At 44.6% G+C, this 18,047-nt stretch overlaps 2 protein-coding genes across 4 annotated transcripts in view; both read left to right on the forward strand.

Annotated features, from left to right (window-relative positions):
- The first annotated feature begins 681 nt into the window (after positions 1-681).
- LOC126527271 (uncharacterized) lies at positions 682-4,708 on the forward strand. Of its 2 annotated transcripts, none has more exons than XM_050175049.3 (5): positions 682-876; positions 2,797-2,841; positions 3,904-3,981; positions 4,462-4,524; positions 4,632-4,708. In XM_050175049.3, exons 1-5 carry the CDS (start codon positions 687-689, stop codon positions 4,670-4,672), a joined length of 417 nt encoding a protein of 138 aa, XP_050031006.1. In that variant the 5' UTR covers positions 682-686; the 3' UTR covers positions 4,673-4,708. The 2 variants fall into 2 exon arrangements, with proteins under 2 accessions (XP_050031006.1, XP_050031007.1); XM_050175050.3 differs by having other exon boundaries at positions 683-876; positions 3,907-3,981.
- A 3,396-nt stretch (positions 4,709-8,104) lies between these two features.
- LOC126527270 (uncharacterized) overlaps positions 8,105-18,047 on the forward strand; it is a 14,444-nt gene continuing 4,501 nt past the window's right edge. The window contains exons 1-10 of one of the 2 annotated variants that reach the window (XM_050175048.3): positions 8,107-8,552; positions 9,581-9,687; positions 11,588-11,608; positions 11,712-11,732; positions 12,256-12,306; positions 13,115-13,204; positions 13,305-13,367; positions 14,318-14,458; positions 16,199-16,264; positions 17,248-17,325. In XM_050175048.3, the coding sequence (XP_050031005.2) occupies positions 9,612-9,687; positions 11,588-11,608; positions 11,712-11,732; positions 12,256-12,306; positions 13,115-13,204; positions 13,305-13,367; positions 14,318-14,458; positions 16,199-16,264; positions 17,248-17,325 (607 nt within the window). In that variant the 5' untranslated portion in view covers positions 8,107-8,552; positions 9,581-9,611. Of the gene's footprint in view, positions 8,553-9,580; positions 9,688-11,587; positions 11,609-11,711; positions 11,733-12,255; positions 12,307-13,114; positions 13,205-13,304; positions 13,368-14,317; positions 14,459-16,198; positions 16,265-17,247; positions 17,326-18,047 lie in introns of both variants that reach the window. The other variant, XM_055068637.2, reaches the window with a different exon arrangement.

The raw sequence follows: 18,047 nt of genomic DNA on the forward strand, positions 1-18,047 counted from the left end.
CCGTAATTGGTTCTTACGAACCCGCTCCAGGTGTACGAACTGTTTTCTGCATACGCACCTATAACGCCTTGGCTGAAAGAACAATTCACTTCGCACATAACCAATTCCATCGCCAGTGCTACGTTTTCCATCATAATCGGCGAGGACTGCCACTACGTGTCACTCAAGCGAGCGGATTTCTTGGCGACCCCCCTAAGAACCAGGTAGCTAAACGGCCTCGGCTTTGTGAGAATGGCCCGTCATACGTTGGCGTCTTCGATGCCGTGCAGGTTGGTATCGCGACCGGGTGTGTTACCCGTATTCATGAATTGTCGTCGCGCGCGAATGGACTTATGAATGCAGCCAACGGTCCCCGATCCCTATTACACATGTAAAGCTGCAAGTATTGCAAGCTCCCATGGTGCCGCTTTCCTAACGACTGAGACGCGCTTGAGCAAACAGCGGAGATGACGCACGCGTGATGAAATCGCTTTGCTCGGTACGCCCCGATCAAGATGCCCACGAGGACGCGTTGCTGCCGAACTTGCGGGCTAGGCTTGTAACAGCATCGACGACGGGCTCTCGATGACACAGCTGGCTTTCGCATGTTATATGAGTAGCGCAGAAACCGTTAAGCCACTCCTTTCTTTTTTATTTATTCCTGGCCTCGATGCTTCGTTTTACGAGGTGCGCGGCCCTGCGCGACGATGCTTGTTTTTCTGCGTGGCCAAGTCGTCGGTGGGTCGTGCGTAAACTTCCGACGGCTGCATTCAGCAAGCGGGGCATCTTGCTTCTTAGCGCTCTCCTCAGCCCCTCGCTTGTTCCGCCACGCCATGAGTCGCTTCGGACGCCAACAGTACTGGTGGCTCTTTGTTACCACCACTGTTTGTCTGCACGGTGAGCCTTATACGTCTTTGACCGCGGTCGTACTCGGACGTCCTTCGACCTCCAAACCACTTCGCATAGTCTTCCGGCCATCCGTTCGCTAAGGTCAGATTAGGAACGCACCTCTGAGCAAGACGTAACATTTGGGAAGTCACTTCTAGGTTACCAACGTTGCCACGTTGAAAGCGTTTATCTATACGCTGCCCGATATGTTGCTGTTACATTTATTTGAGTGTGCTGTATTGAATCGTTGTCGTAGCTACGGTATCCGAAGATGTGTAGACAGCCGTTATAAGAACGCTTGCCAGGCTTTGAAATGCTGTAAATTTTTAATGGGATTGGAATTCTCACGATACTTCACGCGCCTTCCGGTTGCCACCTATCGGTGCCCTTAACCGTTTTCGCCAACTCGTGTCATTGGGTCGTACATGGTCTTCCCGTTGGCAGAGAATCGGGCTACTGCGCTGACGTAACCGGGCTCGAATCAAATCGTTGGAGCAGCTAGGATAACTGGCTATGGTAACTGGTACCTAACTGCCACTGGGGACTAAAATTGTGGGGTTTTACGCGCCAAAACCACTTTCTGATTATGAGGCACGCTGTAGTGGAGGGCTCCGGAAATTTCGACCTGGGGTTGTTTAACGTGCACCTAAATATAATGACGCGGGTGTTCTCGCATTTCGCCCTCATCGAAATGCGGCCGCCGTGGCCGGGATTCGATCCCACGACCTCGTGCTTAGCAGCCCAACACCATATCCATTGAGAAACCACGGCGGGTACCACTGGGCATGTGCAAATTTTTTACTGAACTTCTTTTTTTCCCGCCAAGTTGAGTCACTGGGTATGTGCTCCTAGGTATGTGCCCCTCTTCAATGACAAAAAAACGACCTTTAAACTTCATTCATTGCTGGGCGGAATCAAACCAGCGTCACGCGCCTACTTAATTCGTGGCGGTGCCGCTAGGTGGTGCAGCGTGTCCAGAGGGAAGCGTGAGGGAGGAGCCCGGCTGTATACCACACGCCTCAGACATGACGCGTTTCGGGGGTGGCCATATGCGGTGTGTCACTGCATTGTTTCAATGCGAATCGCATTAACGTCGACATTCATCGTCAGATACAGGTACTGCCGGAATTTTTTTTATTATCCTTCCTTTCCTCCTTTCTTTTTTCCGACATATGGCTTTAACGTGTTACGATTTTTAATTTTCCTTTGTAGACGTTGCATATACGTTCTAAATGCAAAATCGGTGTTCGGCATTGGAAACTATGTGTGCGTGTGTGCGTGCGCGCGTGTGTGTGTGTGTGTGTGTGTGTGTGTGTATGTGTGTGTGTGTGTGTGTGTGTGCGTTTGTTCACTCTGAGTGTTCGAAGGCGGCCCTCTACGTCGTTCGGCTCCGTTTTAAAATTTTCGCCGCCAACTTCACCTTTCACGTGCGGCCCCGAATGAAGGCGTTTGATGTCAACAGATTGAAACAAAATTGATAATAAGGTGTTCACTCGACAGCGTGCTACATAATTCGCGATAGAAGAAAAGGTGTGGGACAATTTGAAGACGCGAGAAGACACAGTGGGCAGAAAATGAAAGTGTAGGGTGGTTGCTGTAGGCTTCTATCGACAACCCGATCTGTGTGTGCGCGCAGGTCGTTTCCTTTTCACTGCACTTCACTTCACTTCACTTTATTACCTTAAAAACTCAATTGGAGGGGTATTACATAAGGGGTGGTTAGTAAAATAAACATTAGAAACAGGCGTTCATATTGAGAAGCGGGAAGAGACCGTGCATAACAGGATAGCAGATCCTTGTGTTAGTGAGTTGACAGTATTTTTGAGTGAACGCTGCCTGCACTTAAGCGAGATAGATCTGAAAGTGAGAAAGAGGAAATTAAGCTGAACTTGCGTTACTGTGTTTCTTTTGTTTGTTTGCTTGTTGCAGTCATTGGATTATGCTTGGCCGAAAACAGGGAGAAGAGAAACATCGGTCAGTGCCCGGTTTACATCCACGTTATTTCGCTGTGAGGAAAAGATATTCATAAACTATCCGGTGATTGTTGGGTCTGCTTTTCCTCACGTTGCGTGCTTTAGAGTTTCGCTGTCAAATTAGAAATAAGTTATGGGGTCTTATATGCCAAATTGCTGTCAAATGACGAAATTGGACAGAAATTATGGCCACACCAACAATGGACATTGATTTTCAGTTCAGGCTCTCAGCTGTTTCTTTTTTTCATTACGTGCGTGTGTCAGATTTACTGCTTGAATTCATGGATAGGATTGTTTATTGTTTCAAAACGCGCTAACTTAATGTACGGTTAAAGTTAAAAGGGGCAAATAGTAAGCGAACCCACAACCTTCGGGGCTTGTGTGTTCGGTATTCGCAGGGTGGCACGTTGCCCCGCTTGCTTTTATTTTATAAAATATAGAAGGAAAGTATTTAGGTTACCAGACTATTACGCAACGTAAGCATTCACTGTACCTTGGGTTGTTTCAAAATTTTTCTGTCTCTTCGTTAGTCTATGCTCAAGAAGCGTCCACGATTCATTCTTTTGCGCTCATCATGCAAGAAAGTTTTCTTGTCAGATGGGGTGTGTGATTTATATGATTGTACGCTATGTAAGCGCGTGGTAGGATGAAGCCAAATTTAACTTTACCATTTCCTTGGAGCAAATATTCAATATATATTAAGGACACATGAAATTGAAAAAAGAAATGTGTGGAATTGTTCCTTAAAACTTTCTCGGACTTCTACGGAAGGTCATGCAATCTTCCACTGACATGAGATGATAGCGGAGCTACTTGCTTTTATGCACAACGTTAATTTTATTTATTTTCTCTGTTACTTGGCCTTCGGAACATTGTCACAAATACTTCCTCAACTATTGGGAGATGAGGGCCCAGTTATTCGCGTTTTCGAGCAGTGTCCATTAAATTTCTCTGTTAGATTACATCCGGAACACTGCCAATAATGAGAATCTCAATTATATCAAGATGAAAGTATAGCTAAACAATTTTTTGCGCACCGTTATTTTTATTGAATTTCTCCCAGCAGACAGCGCAGGGTCCATTGTTGATGTAAACAAGCTTTCGAAAGTTCTTTCGGATATCGCCTACGCTGGAAAGACAGGTAGGTGATGTGCATTTCTTATTTCTTATTCATTTATTTTCATTTATGCAAATAATTTTCATTTATGCAAATACCATAAAGATCCCGGGTCGGAACGACTTGGAGGGCAGGCGGTGTCAAATGAGAGACACATAGGCAAACACGTTAAGCTAAAGTGGTGGTAATTATGTGAAAGAAATTATTGAAATGATTGATGTTGAATGGTGATTGAAGGAAATGGGAATGCATCAGAGAGCTGCAATTTGTTTGCAATTCATACACAATGCAGAGCTGCACTTTTCCATTCACTTTTTTTCTTTTATCATGCATTGCAGCAAATCCTTCGCAATGTAAAAAGAAATGTTCACGCAGTAGGAACCAACCAACAACGTTTTACCATATCTTGCAGCTTTCACAAAGTATCTCATTACGAGTGCATACGAGAGTACTACTATTGAGTGGCTATCACACAGTGCTTCTTTCGTTCTAATATATTTTCAGTTAAGGATGCTTTGACGAAAGCGTGGCAAAGTGTGTCCAAGCTGAAGATCTTCCAAAGGAAGAGTAAGCCTCAACTTCTATAATTGTTAACGGCATTTATTGACGTTTGTTTTTAAAGCAAGATATGCGCGGTGGACGCCTCACTCACAATTCGCCCCGTCTCATTTCAGACAAGAAAGTGGTGCAGCCCATTGTTCCGGCAGAGCCATGAATGCGAATGACCAGAAATAAACCTCGAGGAACTCGACGACTGTGTCTTGTGGGATGGTCATTCTTAAATCACGTCAGAAGTGACAGTGACAAGAACTTTATTAAGTGTCCTGAGGAACTCGATTGGGAGACCGAAGGCTCCCCGATCAAGTTGTTGGCTCCGCCCACGACGGGACAGGGAGGTGGTGACTCTCCGCGACGTCGCGGGCCCTCTGGACGGCCTGTAGTTGGTTTGTGAAATCCGAGCTCTTCAGCAAGGCGTCCCACTTGGACTTGTTATGAAAGTCGGAGCCCGCGTTGTACGGGCACAGCCAGAGCATGTGGTCGAAGGAGCAGCACGCGTGACCGCATTTGGAGCACGATTGCGGAAAGGAAACACTGGAGAGAGAGAGAGAGAGAGAGAGAGAGAGAGAGAGAGAGGGCAACGATAGAGATAGAATATTTATTAAATTCCACCCAGCAATCGGGGGCTCGCTGATCTTGGCTTCGGGGTGAACGGTAACGGGGTGCGGATACGATATTGAGGTCATTGTTTAGCATCGCTTCTAAGAAGTATGCCTACCTTCCCATGTTTCTACATTTACCCTTAAAAATGCCTGCCATTTTTGAATACGTATTAGGGGTCGAACAGTTGATACTATTCCTACTTGAGATTAAGGGTATGAAATGAAGCTGGGACGGTTATGGAATCAACGGAACTAGATAACATAAGGCCTTTTATGAAGACAGAATGGCTAAAAAGGGGAGTAAAATGCAGTTGGGGGTGAGAGAGAGTTGGGTGGAGTGATGAAACTGGGACAATGCGGGTACAGGGTCAATTTGGTTAATGCAAACGAGGTTAATTTGTGGTGCCTGGGAGAGGCCTTTGTGCTGCACTTGTGAGATAATTACGCTACTGCATACGAGGATGTGGGGGTTGATAACGATTATGATATTGTTGGTGTGAGTTGCGTTCTCATACAAGGTGTCGTTTTTTGGCTCGGCTTTCCACACGTCAGGGGGCGCCTTGCGCATTTGTATCGATTTATGTCCTGACTTGGTGGAAAGGTGAGTGCCTCAAAAAGGATAGCATACTTTTTGTTTTTTAGTAATTGTGACAAAATGGAAAGCTTGGCTATGAAAGAGCTTTCTAGGCTGTGAGTCTGTATGTTGCCTGACCGGGCCATGGACGGCATATCTCTAGCGCGGACTGGCGCAGGAACAAAATCGGTTTATTTTTAGCATCGCTCAGCGAGCGAAATGGACATTGGAAATTTGTCTTTCGAAGGTGTGTTATGAACCCAGGGGGAGAAAGGAGGATGGAAGGCTTCCGCTCTCATATAACAACCTTCAACTGAACTCTGTTGCAGGGTGCAAACAAACAACATGCATGGGGTAGCTAACACGTTCCCATGGCTCAAATATTTGGCATTCTGCCTATTTGCTGAAATTGCAATGTGCTGTGGCCAACTCACTCCAGATGTCGCAATGCAACACGTGACCTTGAATCCTGTTCTGGTGCGCTTGCTGCTGCGCGTGGGCTGACCCGTAACTCCCGATTCACGCAAACTGAGATATACATATAGTGCGAGTTTCATATATACTTCAGCGAACACATATTGAATTATGGGGTTTTACGTGCCAAAACCACTTTCTGATTATGAGGCACGCCGTAGTGGAGGACTCCGGAAATTTCGACCACCTGGGCTTTAACGTGCACCTAAATCTAAGTACACGGGTGTTTTCGCATTTAGCCCCCATCGAAATGCGGCCGCCGTGGCCGGGATTCGATCCCGCGACCTCGTGCTCAGCAGCCCAACACCATAGCCACTGAGCAACCACGGCGGGTGCGAACACATATTACATATCGTATACATGGTACGTGTTTTTATAGCTTCACCAAACTAAAAAAATTGTCTGGGGCACTTAGCACAATTTTAACTCTTGATCTGAATTATTCGACGAAGCGGCCGCAACTTCTGCAGGAAATCATTGAAGTACCTAACTCACCAATTAAAATAATTACGCCGATTAACTTTTAATTAATTATTTCACTCCACTTATTTCAATCTACGAATTGTAACCGGCGAGTTCGCAAGGCATACTCACTTGGAACAAACTTTCGGGACTCCATCAGTCCCTAGATATGAATTTTCAATGTGTCCGACGAAATCCATTGGCGTTCTAGTTACATTTGGGCTTACCCGCCGTGGTTGCTCAGTGGCTATGGTGTTGGGCTGCTGAGCACGAGGTCGCGGGATCGAATCCCGGCCATGGCGGCCGCATTTCGATGGGGGCGAAATGCGAAAACACCCGTGTACTTAGATTTAGGTGCACGTTAAAGAACCCCAGGGGGTCAAAATTTCCGGAGTCCTCCACTACGGCGTGCCTCATAATCAGAAAGCGGTTTTGGCACGTAAAACCCCATAATTTTTTTTTACTTTTGGGCTTCAGTGTGTAAAACAGCCGTTTTCTTTACAAAGTAAGTGGCACTACAGCGCATTTTTACCGCAAGTTGACGGCGCATGACACCAGTTCCATCCTCAGAATTCGTCCTAAGTCGACATGTCTTGTAAGCTCACTAACTACGATCGTAGACTTAAATATGTGCCGTAAAATAACTAATAAAAAGTTAATCAGCGTTTTGATGTTAATTATTCAATTAAGAATTTAGAGTTCTCGTAGAAGTTATGGCCACCTCAGCGAGTGATTTAGATCAAGGGTTAGAACCGTGCTATTTACCACAGGTTACGTTTAAAAATTTGGCGCAGCTAAAAAGAACGCTCTATATACGATGTGTCCGTTACATCAAATCGTTCCAAATCGTCCCCTACAGAAACTGTATCCACCACCTAAACCACAAGCATGGGCATTGCGCAAGAATGAGCAAAATGGCCTCCCTACGTGTGTGACGTAAAACCTTTGAAAAGGAACTGTCTTACGTTAAACGCTGTTTTTTTTTGTACGTGAACCAAACAAACGAAAAGAAACTAAGCACACTACAGTGTACTGTCGCTGACATCGGGACCGTCTTTTGTATATCCATAGATCGCAAGTTGCAGCGCACATTTATGCTGTTAATTTGATTCTGATTCCGACTTGCACAGACATCGCAGTACGTGCAAGCGCGCGAAACCGAAACTAGCGTGAAAACCTGTAGCATATCGGAGTCTTTCGCCGTACGGGAAACGCGTCTTTGGCATCGCTCGTACGCTCGAGACCCCGGAAGCTGTCGAGAGCTCTTGGCAGTGAGCTTTCGCGGTTAACATCGCACTAACGAAACATCTAGAAGCCTGCCTCTCTCTCGCTCGCTCCTTCCTGCACATCAAAAAACTCGGCAATTCACTTCGCGCCAACGAAAGCGTTCGATCGCTCATATAGGAAGCGGTTCCTCGCAGTCACCGACCGACTGACCGAGTCGGTCGTGGGAGGAAAGGCCCGCCTGCTTCGTCAGGGGTATTTTTGCGCTGCCGCCCGCGGAGTCATATATTTCTCTGGCAAGTCGGTCAGTTGCGGGCTGTGCTCGTGATCTACTGTTCGTAGCCACCAGCTGTGGCCCGGCAGACACGAACTTATTCCCAGAAACATCGTCGGCGCGGTCCTTCCCGCCTGCTAGCCAGCTGACCCCCTCCCCTCACTGCTGCGACTACTCGACCTCTGTTTTTTTTTCTTCTCTCTTTTTCTTTCTTTCTGCCCATTGTGCTTTATTGCCATTAACGCTGCTTACCGACGACACCCTTGCGTTGTCGACGTGTCAACTTTTGCAAAGTTTTTTTCGGTCCGAGACGAGATTCTCTGCTTGGCTGACGCGGGGCGCGCGTAATTGCCTTCTGCTTGTCGTCTGGCAAATGGCGATGTAACAAGGGACTGCGCCTCGCGACAGGCTTGACTCTCGGTTGAAGGTAAGTCTTGTTTATGCCTTCCGCGGCTTCTTTATCTCGGGCGATGCCGACTGGCCCGGACGACGCGTTAGATGATTGGAGGAGCGGAAGGCGGGTTCCTCTGGCGTGATGTCGCTTGTCTTGTCAGGGCGAAACACATCACGCTGTCATCTGCGGCTGCTGAGAACGAAAAAAAAAAATTGTAGGGACGTACTGTGGCCTGCCATTGCTGGCTTTAAAGAATGCGCTTTGGGAAACTGTCTGTCTGGCTGGTTATAAGACTTCCTTATAATTTCAGATTTTGTAATCAACACTTTGAAGAGAGATTGAAATGAACAGATTGAAATGAGAGTGTTGCATTTTAACTTCTGGTTAGCGAAGCGCTGGCACTTTCAATGCTTCTTTGGTTAAAAATAGGTCCCCGTGATTTTGTTATATTGTACATATGCTGCTGAAACTAGAAATGACACGTTCTCCGGTGACTTTCTTAATGTGTTATGAACTTCCCTCATAGGTATTGACGGACTAGTTAGTGATGCATGACTTTGGTGAAACAGCGCGCTTGAGAAAAAAAAGACGTTCACACAAACATGAATGATAAGTATTATGAAAACAGACAGAAAAGAAAGGTGGGCTGCAGTGACTTACATCCTTGTTATTTGAACCACTGCCCTACCTTAATATTCGCCGTGTTATATAGGGTGTAGTTCGTTGTACTGTACGCCCATTTGATACTACTATTTTAAAGAACCACTAGAAGGCACAATATATATTTTCTTAGCACCAGAAAAACAACAACCAAAAACACACGTGAAGCAGACAAAACGGGGGCGATGAAGGTCAACTTGACCACAGCTGATTTTCGCACCCGACTGATTTGCTTCATGTTGTGTTTTCGTTTTTTTTTTAGCACTGCAAACATGTCACAATGCTCCTACCAACTAGCACAGGTTTCTGCCTTAGCTACAGCGCTAGCAATTCTATTGATGTAATAATCATGTGTTAGCAGGTGTATAATCAAGCACTCAATCATTTTGTTCTTTTCTCAGGAACTCGGGAAGCCAGGACGCTTTTTCGGAGATGCACTTCCCTATGCGGTCATGCTTAGCTTGGCTGACCATCACGTGCGCTTGCGCCTGGTCACGTGGTTTCACAGGTCCGATGGCACGCCCTTGACCTGATCGATTGACAAAGTGTTTCCAAGAAACCTCCATTTTTCGGGACGAAACTACAGCTTAGAATTTGTTTTCTGGGAAAGTTATCCAGAAACTAACCATATCGAGCCGACTGCTACGATGAAGCCAAAGAAAGCATATATGGGAAATTGAATACGTTTAAATCGAAACGTAGAATTGGATATGAACGATGCTTAAATTTGTGATAAGCTCCTGAGGAAAATGGAAATGAAAGTGCAAGAAAAGACTGCTGTTTGCGGGTGGGAGTCGAACATAGAACCTCCGCATAACGCGACAGCGGCGGCTGCCCCTGCGTGCCTGGAAGCGTTAGCCAGGGTCACTCGAGAAAAATGGCGCTGGTTGTAGAACATCCTTGTAACCACAATCGTTGCGTAGTATGTGACGCACCAATGCGTCACATAATGTGTAATGCGCATATGCTGTACCATGCACTAATGCTTGCGTATTTCTTTCCTTTTGCTCTATGCCTTGATGCTCTGTCTTCGATATAGCTACCGCTCGTGTATATCTTCGTATGTCTATGATTTGCTGTATTGTGTTCATGCTCTAGTACCTCTATATTACTTTAAACACCCTTACTCAATTCTCGCTTCTCTGGGCTTGTAAGGGCACCATAAATAAAAACACAATACTCGCAGTAGCACTTTCATTTCTATTTTAATCCAATAAAGATATGTTATGTTTATAGCATACTTGAAACAAATTCACGATTATTTCGGCATTTTAATAAACAGTTAATTTCTTGCATAACGAAAATAAAATTTCGTAACCTCTACAGGGTACAGACTGTGTGAGCAAAAATCCGTTCTTTTTTCTAGACTATACTGAATTTTTTAAAGTTCGTCGGTGGCAGATGGCACGATTCTAATCCTTGAGCTAGAATATTCATAAAGACCAATAATAGACAGCTTTAGTTTCACGCACGTAGAAGCGCTACGTACCTCAAGATACTGCAGGATCGAGATGCGCATGCGCCTAACGTAGGACGCATCGTCCCGTTTCACGTACGCAGGTGAAATCTGCGCGTTTGCGTTGAGCGCCCCGCGTACCACGTGACGCGCTCTGCAAGCTACCAGGCATAGAAGCCCCGGAACAGGCTAGTGCATATGTAAATGCACTAGCAAGTAAATAACAAGATTGTCCTAATTACGTTTTAAATAATTACCTCGCAGCACATATTGCGACTTACGAATTGTAGCCGGTGAGTGAGTTCTCAGGCTTATCCGCTTGAAACGAGCTGTCAGGATGACTCTAGTTTCGATGTAGTCATTCCCAAAACATATGACTAAATACATTGGCAGTCCAGTTACTTTTGTGCTTCAATGCATAAGACAGCGTTTCGTTGGAAAAATAAGTTAGTATGTAATGTAGTTTTACCGCAAGTTTGACGACGCATATCTCGAAACCGGTGCCATCATCAGAATTCGTTCCAAGTGGATACGCCTGAAAAGCTCAAAGGCTACAATGCGTAATGTGAAATATTTGTGTTGAAGTCATTCATTAGGATGTGTGCGAAATTTTGTTGATAAGTCAATTTTACATTTTTATTTATTGTGCAATGTAATGACTGCCTCTTCGAGCATTCCTATCCAAGAATTAAAATGGCGCTATCTGCCAAAGGTAGTTTAAAATAACATTTCATAGAGTCTAGAAAAAGGACATTCGACGAATGGAATGGATCATGCTCTTACTAGAATAGCCAGGTTACAATAGTGACACTTTAAGAAAGTTCGCAAGCGTATTTATTCCGACGTGCAGCGTGTTTTCAGCTTGTGACTGCTATTACTCGTAAATGCTTTCAATTTGATCCACTGGAAGTAGCCTCATTAATTTCAATATTGTCATGTATTTTTTTTTCAGATGAGGACATTGTGCCTATTGGTAAATTCCTGCGAGGACATCATGCATGAAGTTTGTTCTCATGAATCGGTTTTCTGACCCTTTGGCTGATGCAGTCAATGCCACCTGACATTTTCTTTTTCAGATTTTGACGATCTATCGGATGGTAAGAGCATCGCACATAAAATTACAGGACTCACTTAAGCATGTCAGGAAGATGGTGACGGTCAGAGACATCTCTCAGATGAACCGAAAAGAGCTATCAAACATTACGGAAAATTAGTTTTATCTATCGTCTTGCGGTTCTACAAGGTCCTTGCGGTTCTACTTTTCTCTAACCGTTATTTTTATTGCCTTGCGCGGACCAGGCTGCTTCCCTGCTGCATGACAGCCATGTAAATAGGTTCTGTTGTGGTCAACCTCCCTAGCGTCGATTCATCTCTCTCTTCTCGTTAATGCATTTGCAAATTAGTTATGTATATTAGGAACATGGTACTTGAGGGAGATTGAAGGAGATCATAGGAGATGGTGCGCCACGGCAGCCTGTTTCTCTCAGAGTTGATCTTTACTAGACTAAGTCACTTTCTGGATTTCTCGATATGAAGGCGTCCCGAAATGACAAATTGATTGTGTGATGCTTTCATGATAGCACCCACTGAACATGAGAAAAAAAAAACTTTCTTTTCCAGAAAAGACTATTCAGATCCTGGCAGGTCACGGAAGCAGAGCCTCGCCATTTGGTGCGTTCGACTTCCCATTATGAGTTGTTCCTTCAGAACGCCAAGTTCAAGCTATGCCGTTAATACTACATTGAGCACAATGACCCATACTCAGCACTAAAAAAAAAAAAACAACATTATTCCCGTAATTTTTTGTATTTTATTTGGAATTCTGTTTAAAGATATCCTTAAAGGGACAATAAATAGAAACTATATCAGTCCGAACTGACAAATTATTCTTTAGAAACTCAATTTGTCATTGATTTCGCGGTGAAAAGTTGACTGGAAAACAAAGTAAAAGTCAACGTCCTACTTCTTGAATTTCGCGTCGATAATCCAGTGCCAGTACGTCAGTACGACGCCACGGATTTCAAAGTATGTTCCCACATTTGGTTCTTTGTGGCTCTATAAAAGGTTCTCGAAACTTGCTTAGTTCAATCTTTGGCTTCTTTAGAATACAACAGAATCAACTTTCACCGATTAAAAAAACATATAACTAGGTCAGAGGACACGCCATCAAAATTTGTGATGTCATGACGAGTTGGTGCGGAACTTCAAGGAGGCGTCGACGGGTGTCTCTAGTATTCGCGCCTATTCTAACTGACCAAGCCTCCTATCAAGATGAGACTCGTTTTGGGTATTGAGGAAGGGTAATTTACTAAATGCAGCTCGGCTTTTTTTCCCCCTTTCGTGCTGCTTTAAAACACGTTAGGACATTTACCGAGCTGGAATAAATGCGCCCAATGTGAATTTGTTGCTCGACGTGTACTTGAAGAGTACGAAAACATTTATGTCCATCGATAGCTGCGTTTAAGTACCGTTTCTCAAGTTTCCAGAGGAAGGGCTTACTTGGACAAATTCCAGAGAATACTGACCGATCAGGAAGTGCCGAGGAGAGTTGAATCGCAGATCATGAGAGGTAAGCCGCACCTAACATTTTGGAGTTTACCCGATGCTATTATTCACAACGCATTGTAGAATAACGCACCTGTTTTACCTCTCGACCGTGAGAATTTCAGCTGAAGCCTGGAAGGGAATTTCGAGCATGGCTAAGCTCCGCAGGCTTCATATCGTCAGAATGAGTAAGTTATCCCGCGTCCTTTGATTTTGTCGCCGATGGCCTGACTACATTAAAAAAATCTCGGCTGCGATGAGTGCTCGTCTTGAACTTTTATTTGAATCTATAGTAATATTTATGACATTGTCACTGTCAGGATTAACAACTGACTGACCGGACAATCAATCGTTTCCGATCGGCCGCGGTCAATCACCTTCTGGAAAGAGTGACGATTAAGTTGTTTACCCACACAGTGAAAAACAGGTTCGTTTTCGAGAGTGTTTATTTTCACTGTCATACGTCAGTTTGTCATGCAGTACTGATGAATGGCTGGGCCAACTTAAGCCAAACATTTCTGCATAAAGAGAATTCGGCACATGGTCTTGCTTAGTTTTCCAACGTTTCGCCCGGTGACGACCCACACTGACAAATATAAACGCACAACATATACAAACTCAGACGCGCACGTTCGTATAAAGAAACACGCAATGCACAAACGCATAGAAACGCATTACGCCAGACCACTTTGCAAGAACGGAAAAAGTTGTCATTCAAAGAAACCCACACCGGCTGCTCATGACAAAAAACTTCGCAGTAGAAGAGTATAGTTCCTCCTGGTCAGGCCAGTGCACCCAGCACCACCGCCTTCCTAAGGCCAGTTGCTTTACTAACTGGGCTAACCAGGGTGCTAACAGATAGCGTATACCAGCAGAGCTCATGTTGTTGTTGTTGTTGTCCTTAGTGGCTGTGGCACATACCCACAGTGGGGGATTGGCCATGAATCTGGTGGTTAATTAGGTGCATTCGGATGATAATTTTGCTTACATCCCAGAAAATGACCTGGTTTGAGGGCTTTTCACCATTTTTTTTTTCCGAAAAGCCTGCGAGTAATAACTTTGCGGTTCACGTAAACGGTAATCGCTACTCCACTTCGGGGGATTCCCCATTCACAGCACTGAGTTTTCTCCTTTGCAGATTCGCGGAATCGGTACCTTCGCTTTGGCGAGTCTATCTGTAAGTTTATCCGGAGGACGACTCCCCTTGTTGTGAAGAAGATGGCGTTCCTAAAGGACGACGATCGAATCGTCACCGCCAACAAGATCATCAATATTGTTGGTGAGTTCAGGCTGCTGTGGCGCTGGGATGTATGATATAATTATTTATTTGGTTACATGACTGATCATGATCTTTTAGACGAAAGTAGCTTGGCTAGGCCTCTTGCGCCGCTAGATCAATTCACTACCCAAGGACATTGAACTCCCGTGCATTGGAGGCACGTTAAAAATGCCCTGGTGGTCAAAATTAACCCGGAGTCCCCACTACGGCGTGCATCGTAATCAAATCGTGGTGTTGGCATGTAAAATCTTAGAATTCATTTATTCATTCATTCATTCATTCATTCATTCATTCATTCATTCATTCATTCATTCATTCATTCATTCATTCATTCAACGACATTGAAAAACATAACACAGTAAGCAATCTGTATGACAGTAATTAAGCTTGTATGGCTGATTTACAAACTGAGCGATTGGTTCACCATCACGTCGCACACGGCCCTGCACTGTCCTGCCCTTAGAGCGCCCTTGTCAGAACATTACGGACAGATATACGGGGTGAGAATGTTTTTCCGGAATTTTTAAAAATTGCCTGTCGCAGACAGCGTAAGTATTGTCCTTGAGGTGGATTATTCCAAGAGGCGGACATTACTAGCACGAGAAATCGAAACACATATTAAAATAATTAACATAAGATCACTAGAAGCTTCCAACTTAATTGCCTTACGGCACATATTGCTATTTACTAATTGCAGCCGCTGACTTCACACTTAATTAAAATGAATAATTTCATTTAGTATGTAACTAGAGATTGCTAGTTCTGTACAAGACCCCGTCGTTAGTTCCTTCCTGTAGAACAAACCATGCCTGTAACAGTATTACAAATTGGACAAGTAGACTATTAAACAACTTAATATCCTCGGGTATTAGATATATCTTCTATTATGAAAAGAGAACACAAACTGTATTTCCTGAATTGATTTTTTTAATGTGTTCCTATTTTTGTTACTGTGTGCGTTGCAGTTGTTTATTCTGTTATGTGAAGCTTTTGATGCCTGGTTTTGTGATCACTGCCAATCATAGCGTTACCTTCGTATTTCCTTGAGTTGCGCATATTGTGTTTTTGCCATTTATGCTAGGAATGCAAACCTATATTCAAAACTATCTGCCAGCATCTGCCTGGGTTCTTGGACCTCGTGAAGTTGTCATAAGAGGGGCTTTTTCTCATTGTTAACTGCATTTCTCTTGTACCGAATGTAGAAATGAAATGAATGAATGAACTGCCTTCTTCATTGTTTGTGAATAGAAAGAAAAAAAAAGGCCCGAGGAACCCGTGCATTTGCCATACTAAGCCTGGAAGTATGCATGTGAGTTGCTCATGTAACCTGTGGACATTAAAACACTATACTGCTTTCCAAAGCGCTGCAAGTCGCGCTGAATGATGCGTTTAGTTGGCTACTTTCGTCAGTTTAACAAGTACACATCGCTTCGCCTCCTGCAACTTGATATGAGTGAGATGTGCTTTGGTTGGCTGGTTGGTTGGCTGGTTGGTTGGCTGGTTGGTTGGTTGGTCGGTTGGTTGGTTCCAGGCAATCTGGCTCAATCCACTACAGGGGACCGGCCATGAATCGGGTTTTAATAGGGAAAACTGCTGAAAAGGAATTTCGCAAACTGAAGAGGATGCTAAAGGCCTTATACTCGTTTACATTAAGGAATAATCACAGTAAAGCAGCCTAATTATCTGAACTCTGTGCGTTGAGCCTAACATTCTAACTTTATTTTTTTTCTTATCGTTCAGGTTCCATGCTGTATCCGCAGACAACTTGTCCGCATCCTTTCAAGCATGGAAATCGAAGGCAAAGCGGTAAAGTTGTCCGAACACTCCTACGGGGCAGGGTTCAGAAACATGCAGGCCTAGTATGGTGTCGCGTGACCCAAGACAGGTGTTATTGGAGAGTGCACAATAGGAGTTCTTTGACAGATAGACACAATATTTCGCAGGCGTCACAGAAGTTGCGTTACAATTGCCGCCACAGCGACACACTTTACCCTCGTGGTTTCCTATAGCGCTCCCCGTGGTCACAGAAATGACCAGGGGGACCGCTATATTTCTTTGTTGCTGTCACCTCCACTCTGAAGAGTAGGCAGGCGTTGTGCCCCTTCCGGCGGCAGTTGCCAGCCTGCTCCTCGCTTTCCCTTTCCTGTTAATTGTATTTATGTGTTCAAAACAAATAATAATAATAACGGTCACCATCTCGAGGAGTTGTTCTCTCAGAGAAGCCCCTGGCAAGCTACGGCGGATCTCACCGCATTTTGCGCCATGTCGCGGAATTCACGTATGCGGCTGCACCGTTCAATTCACCCAAAGAGTGGCAATTTTCGCGTTGGTCGACTCAAGCCACGTGTTCGGGCCGATCACACTGCGCCCCGCCCAAGGAGGATATTCTATGAGTGTCGATCTAGTGGACACGTTCATTTCGTCTGCTGCCGAAGCACTGATTGGCTGGTTTCGAGTACGTGTCAGAAGGAGAGAGGCGCCTTGGTACAGCCAGTCAACACTTAATCAGCAGACGAAATAAACATGTCTAATAGGTGAACACTTCCTGAATACCCCCAGCTACACGTGTATGATTTTATCTGGGAAATATCGCGCCACCACACAGAAAAATACAAAAAAAAAACACAAACAAAAACAGAACAAGGCGTCTTGTCAGACAAGACGAAGAGGGGCTAAAAAGTTATTTCGCGCCCCCGTGCATGACTACTGCTATGTCTGTACCTTCTATTTTTCTTTAACAAATATTTGTAAATGCATGGCTTTGTGCAACAATACTGATCTTTTCGCAGGCCCCGAGGTGACCACGGAGTTCTTATCGACGACAACCGATGCTTACGCTAACCAAACTGCGACGACCACTGAAGAAGGTGCGTTGGATAAAAGTGCAGGTCTATGACGATGATGAAGACCTTTCGTCAGCGGGAGCGCAACGGGACGCTAATACCAATAATGTTCTGGCGGTAGTGTGTTCCTAACAAAATTACTTCGTAAGCGTGACAGAACGAAGGCGCTTTTTTAGAACGGCAGATAGTTGAGCTAGCTGGTACGGATTCATGTTAAAAAAGAAAAGATGGGCACGCAGACATGGGCACAAGTTCAGAGAAACGGACAACACAGACGCCGAAGTTTAAGTTGTCCGTTTCCCTCTACCTTTGTTTATGTGAGTGCACCTACATTTTTTCTAAGCTTTCTTCTAAATTACTGCTCATTAACTACATTCTCCTACCTGCCCCCAACTGTCTAAGCAGCCTTCCAGTTTTTTCTAGTCTATACCACAGCTTATGCTTTCTGCACTTCACTTGGTGGTTATCCCTGAAACAATAATTGTTACTAGTAAGTTCAAACGTTCGCATTGTTATTCATTAGTTATGTTATTCACGTGTAAAACATGCTACTTCAAGACACGCAAATGCAAATGTATAGGGTAAAAAGCGTTCATATAGGATTTGGTGTCTCCGTGCCAAGTGACGTACTGGAATCAATCATACGGGCACACTGAATTCAAGCAAGAACTTTGTGTACAAAAAATCTTCTGGACCTTGAAGGATCGCGTATAAAGGCTGTTTCCTTTTGAGTGCTGGACCACTTC

Source organism: Dermacentor andersoni, chromosome 9 (assembly GCF_023375885.2).
Source record: "Dermacentor andersoni chromosome 9, qqDerAnde1_hic_scaffold, whole genome shotgun sequence".
NCBI lineage: Eukaryota > Metazoa > Arthropoda > Arachnida > Ixodida > Ixodidae > Dermacentor > Dermacentor andersoni.

Excerpts from the sequence above, each read along its gene's own strand:
- LOC126527271 (XM_050175049.3), top strand. The coding sequence starts at position 687 with ATGCTTGTTTTTCTGCGTGGCCAAGTCGTCGGTGGGTCGTGCGTAAAC. Across the intron at positions 877-2,796 it reads CACCACTGTTTGTCTGCACG|TCATTGGATTATGCTTGGCC; the intron begins GTGAGCCTTATA and ends TGCTTGTTGCAG. Across the intron at positions 2,842-3,903 it reads CAGGGAGAAGAGAAACATCG|CAGACAGCGCAGGGTCCATT; the intron begins GTCAGTGCCCGG and ends AATTTCTCCCAG.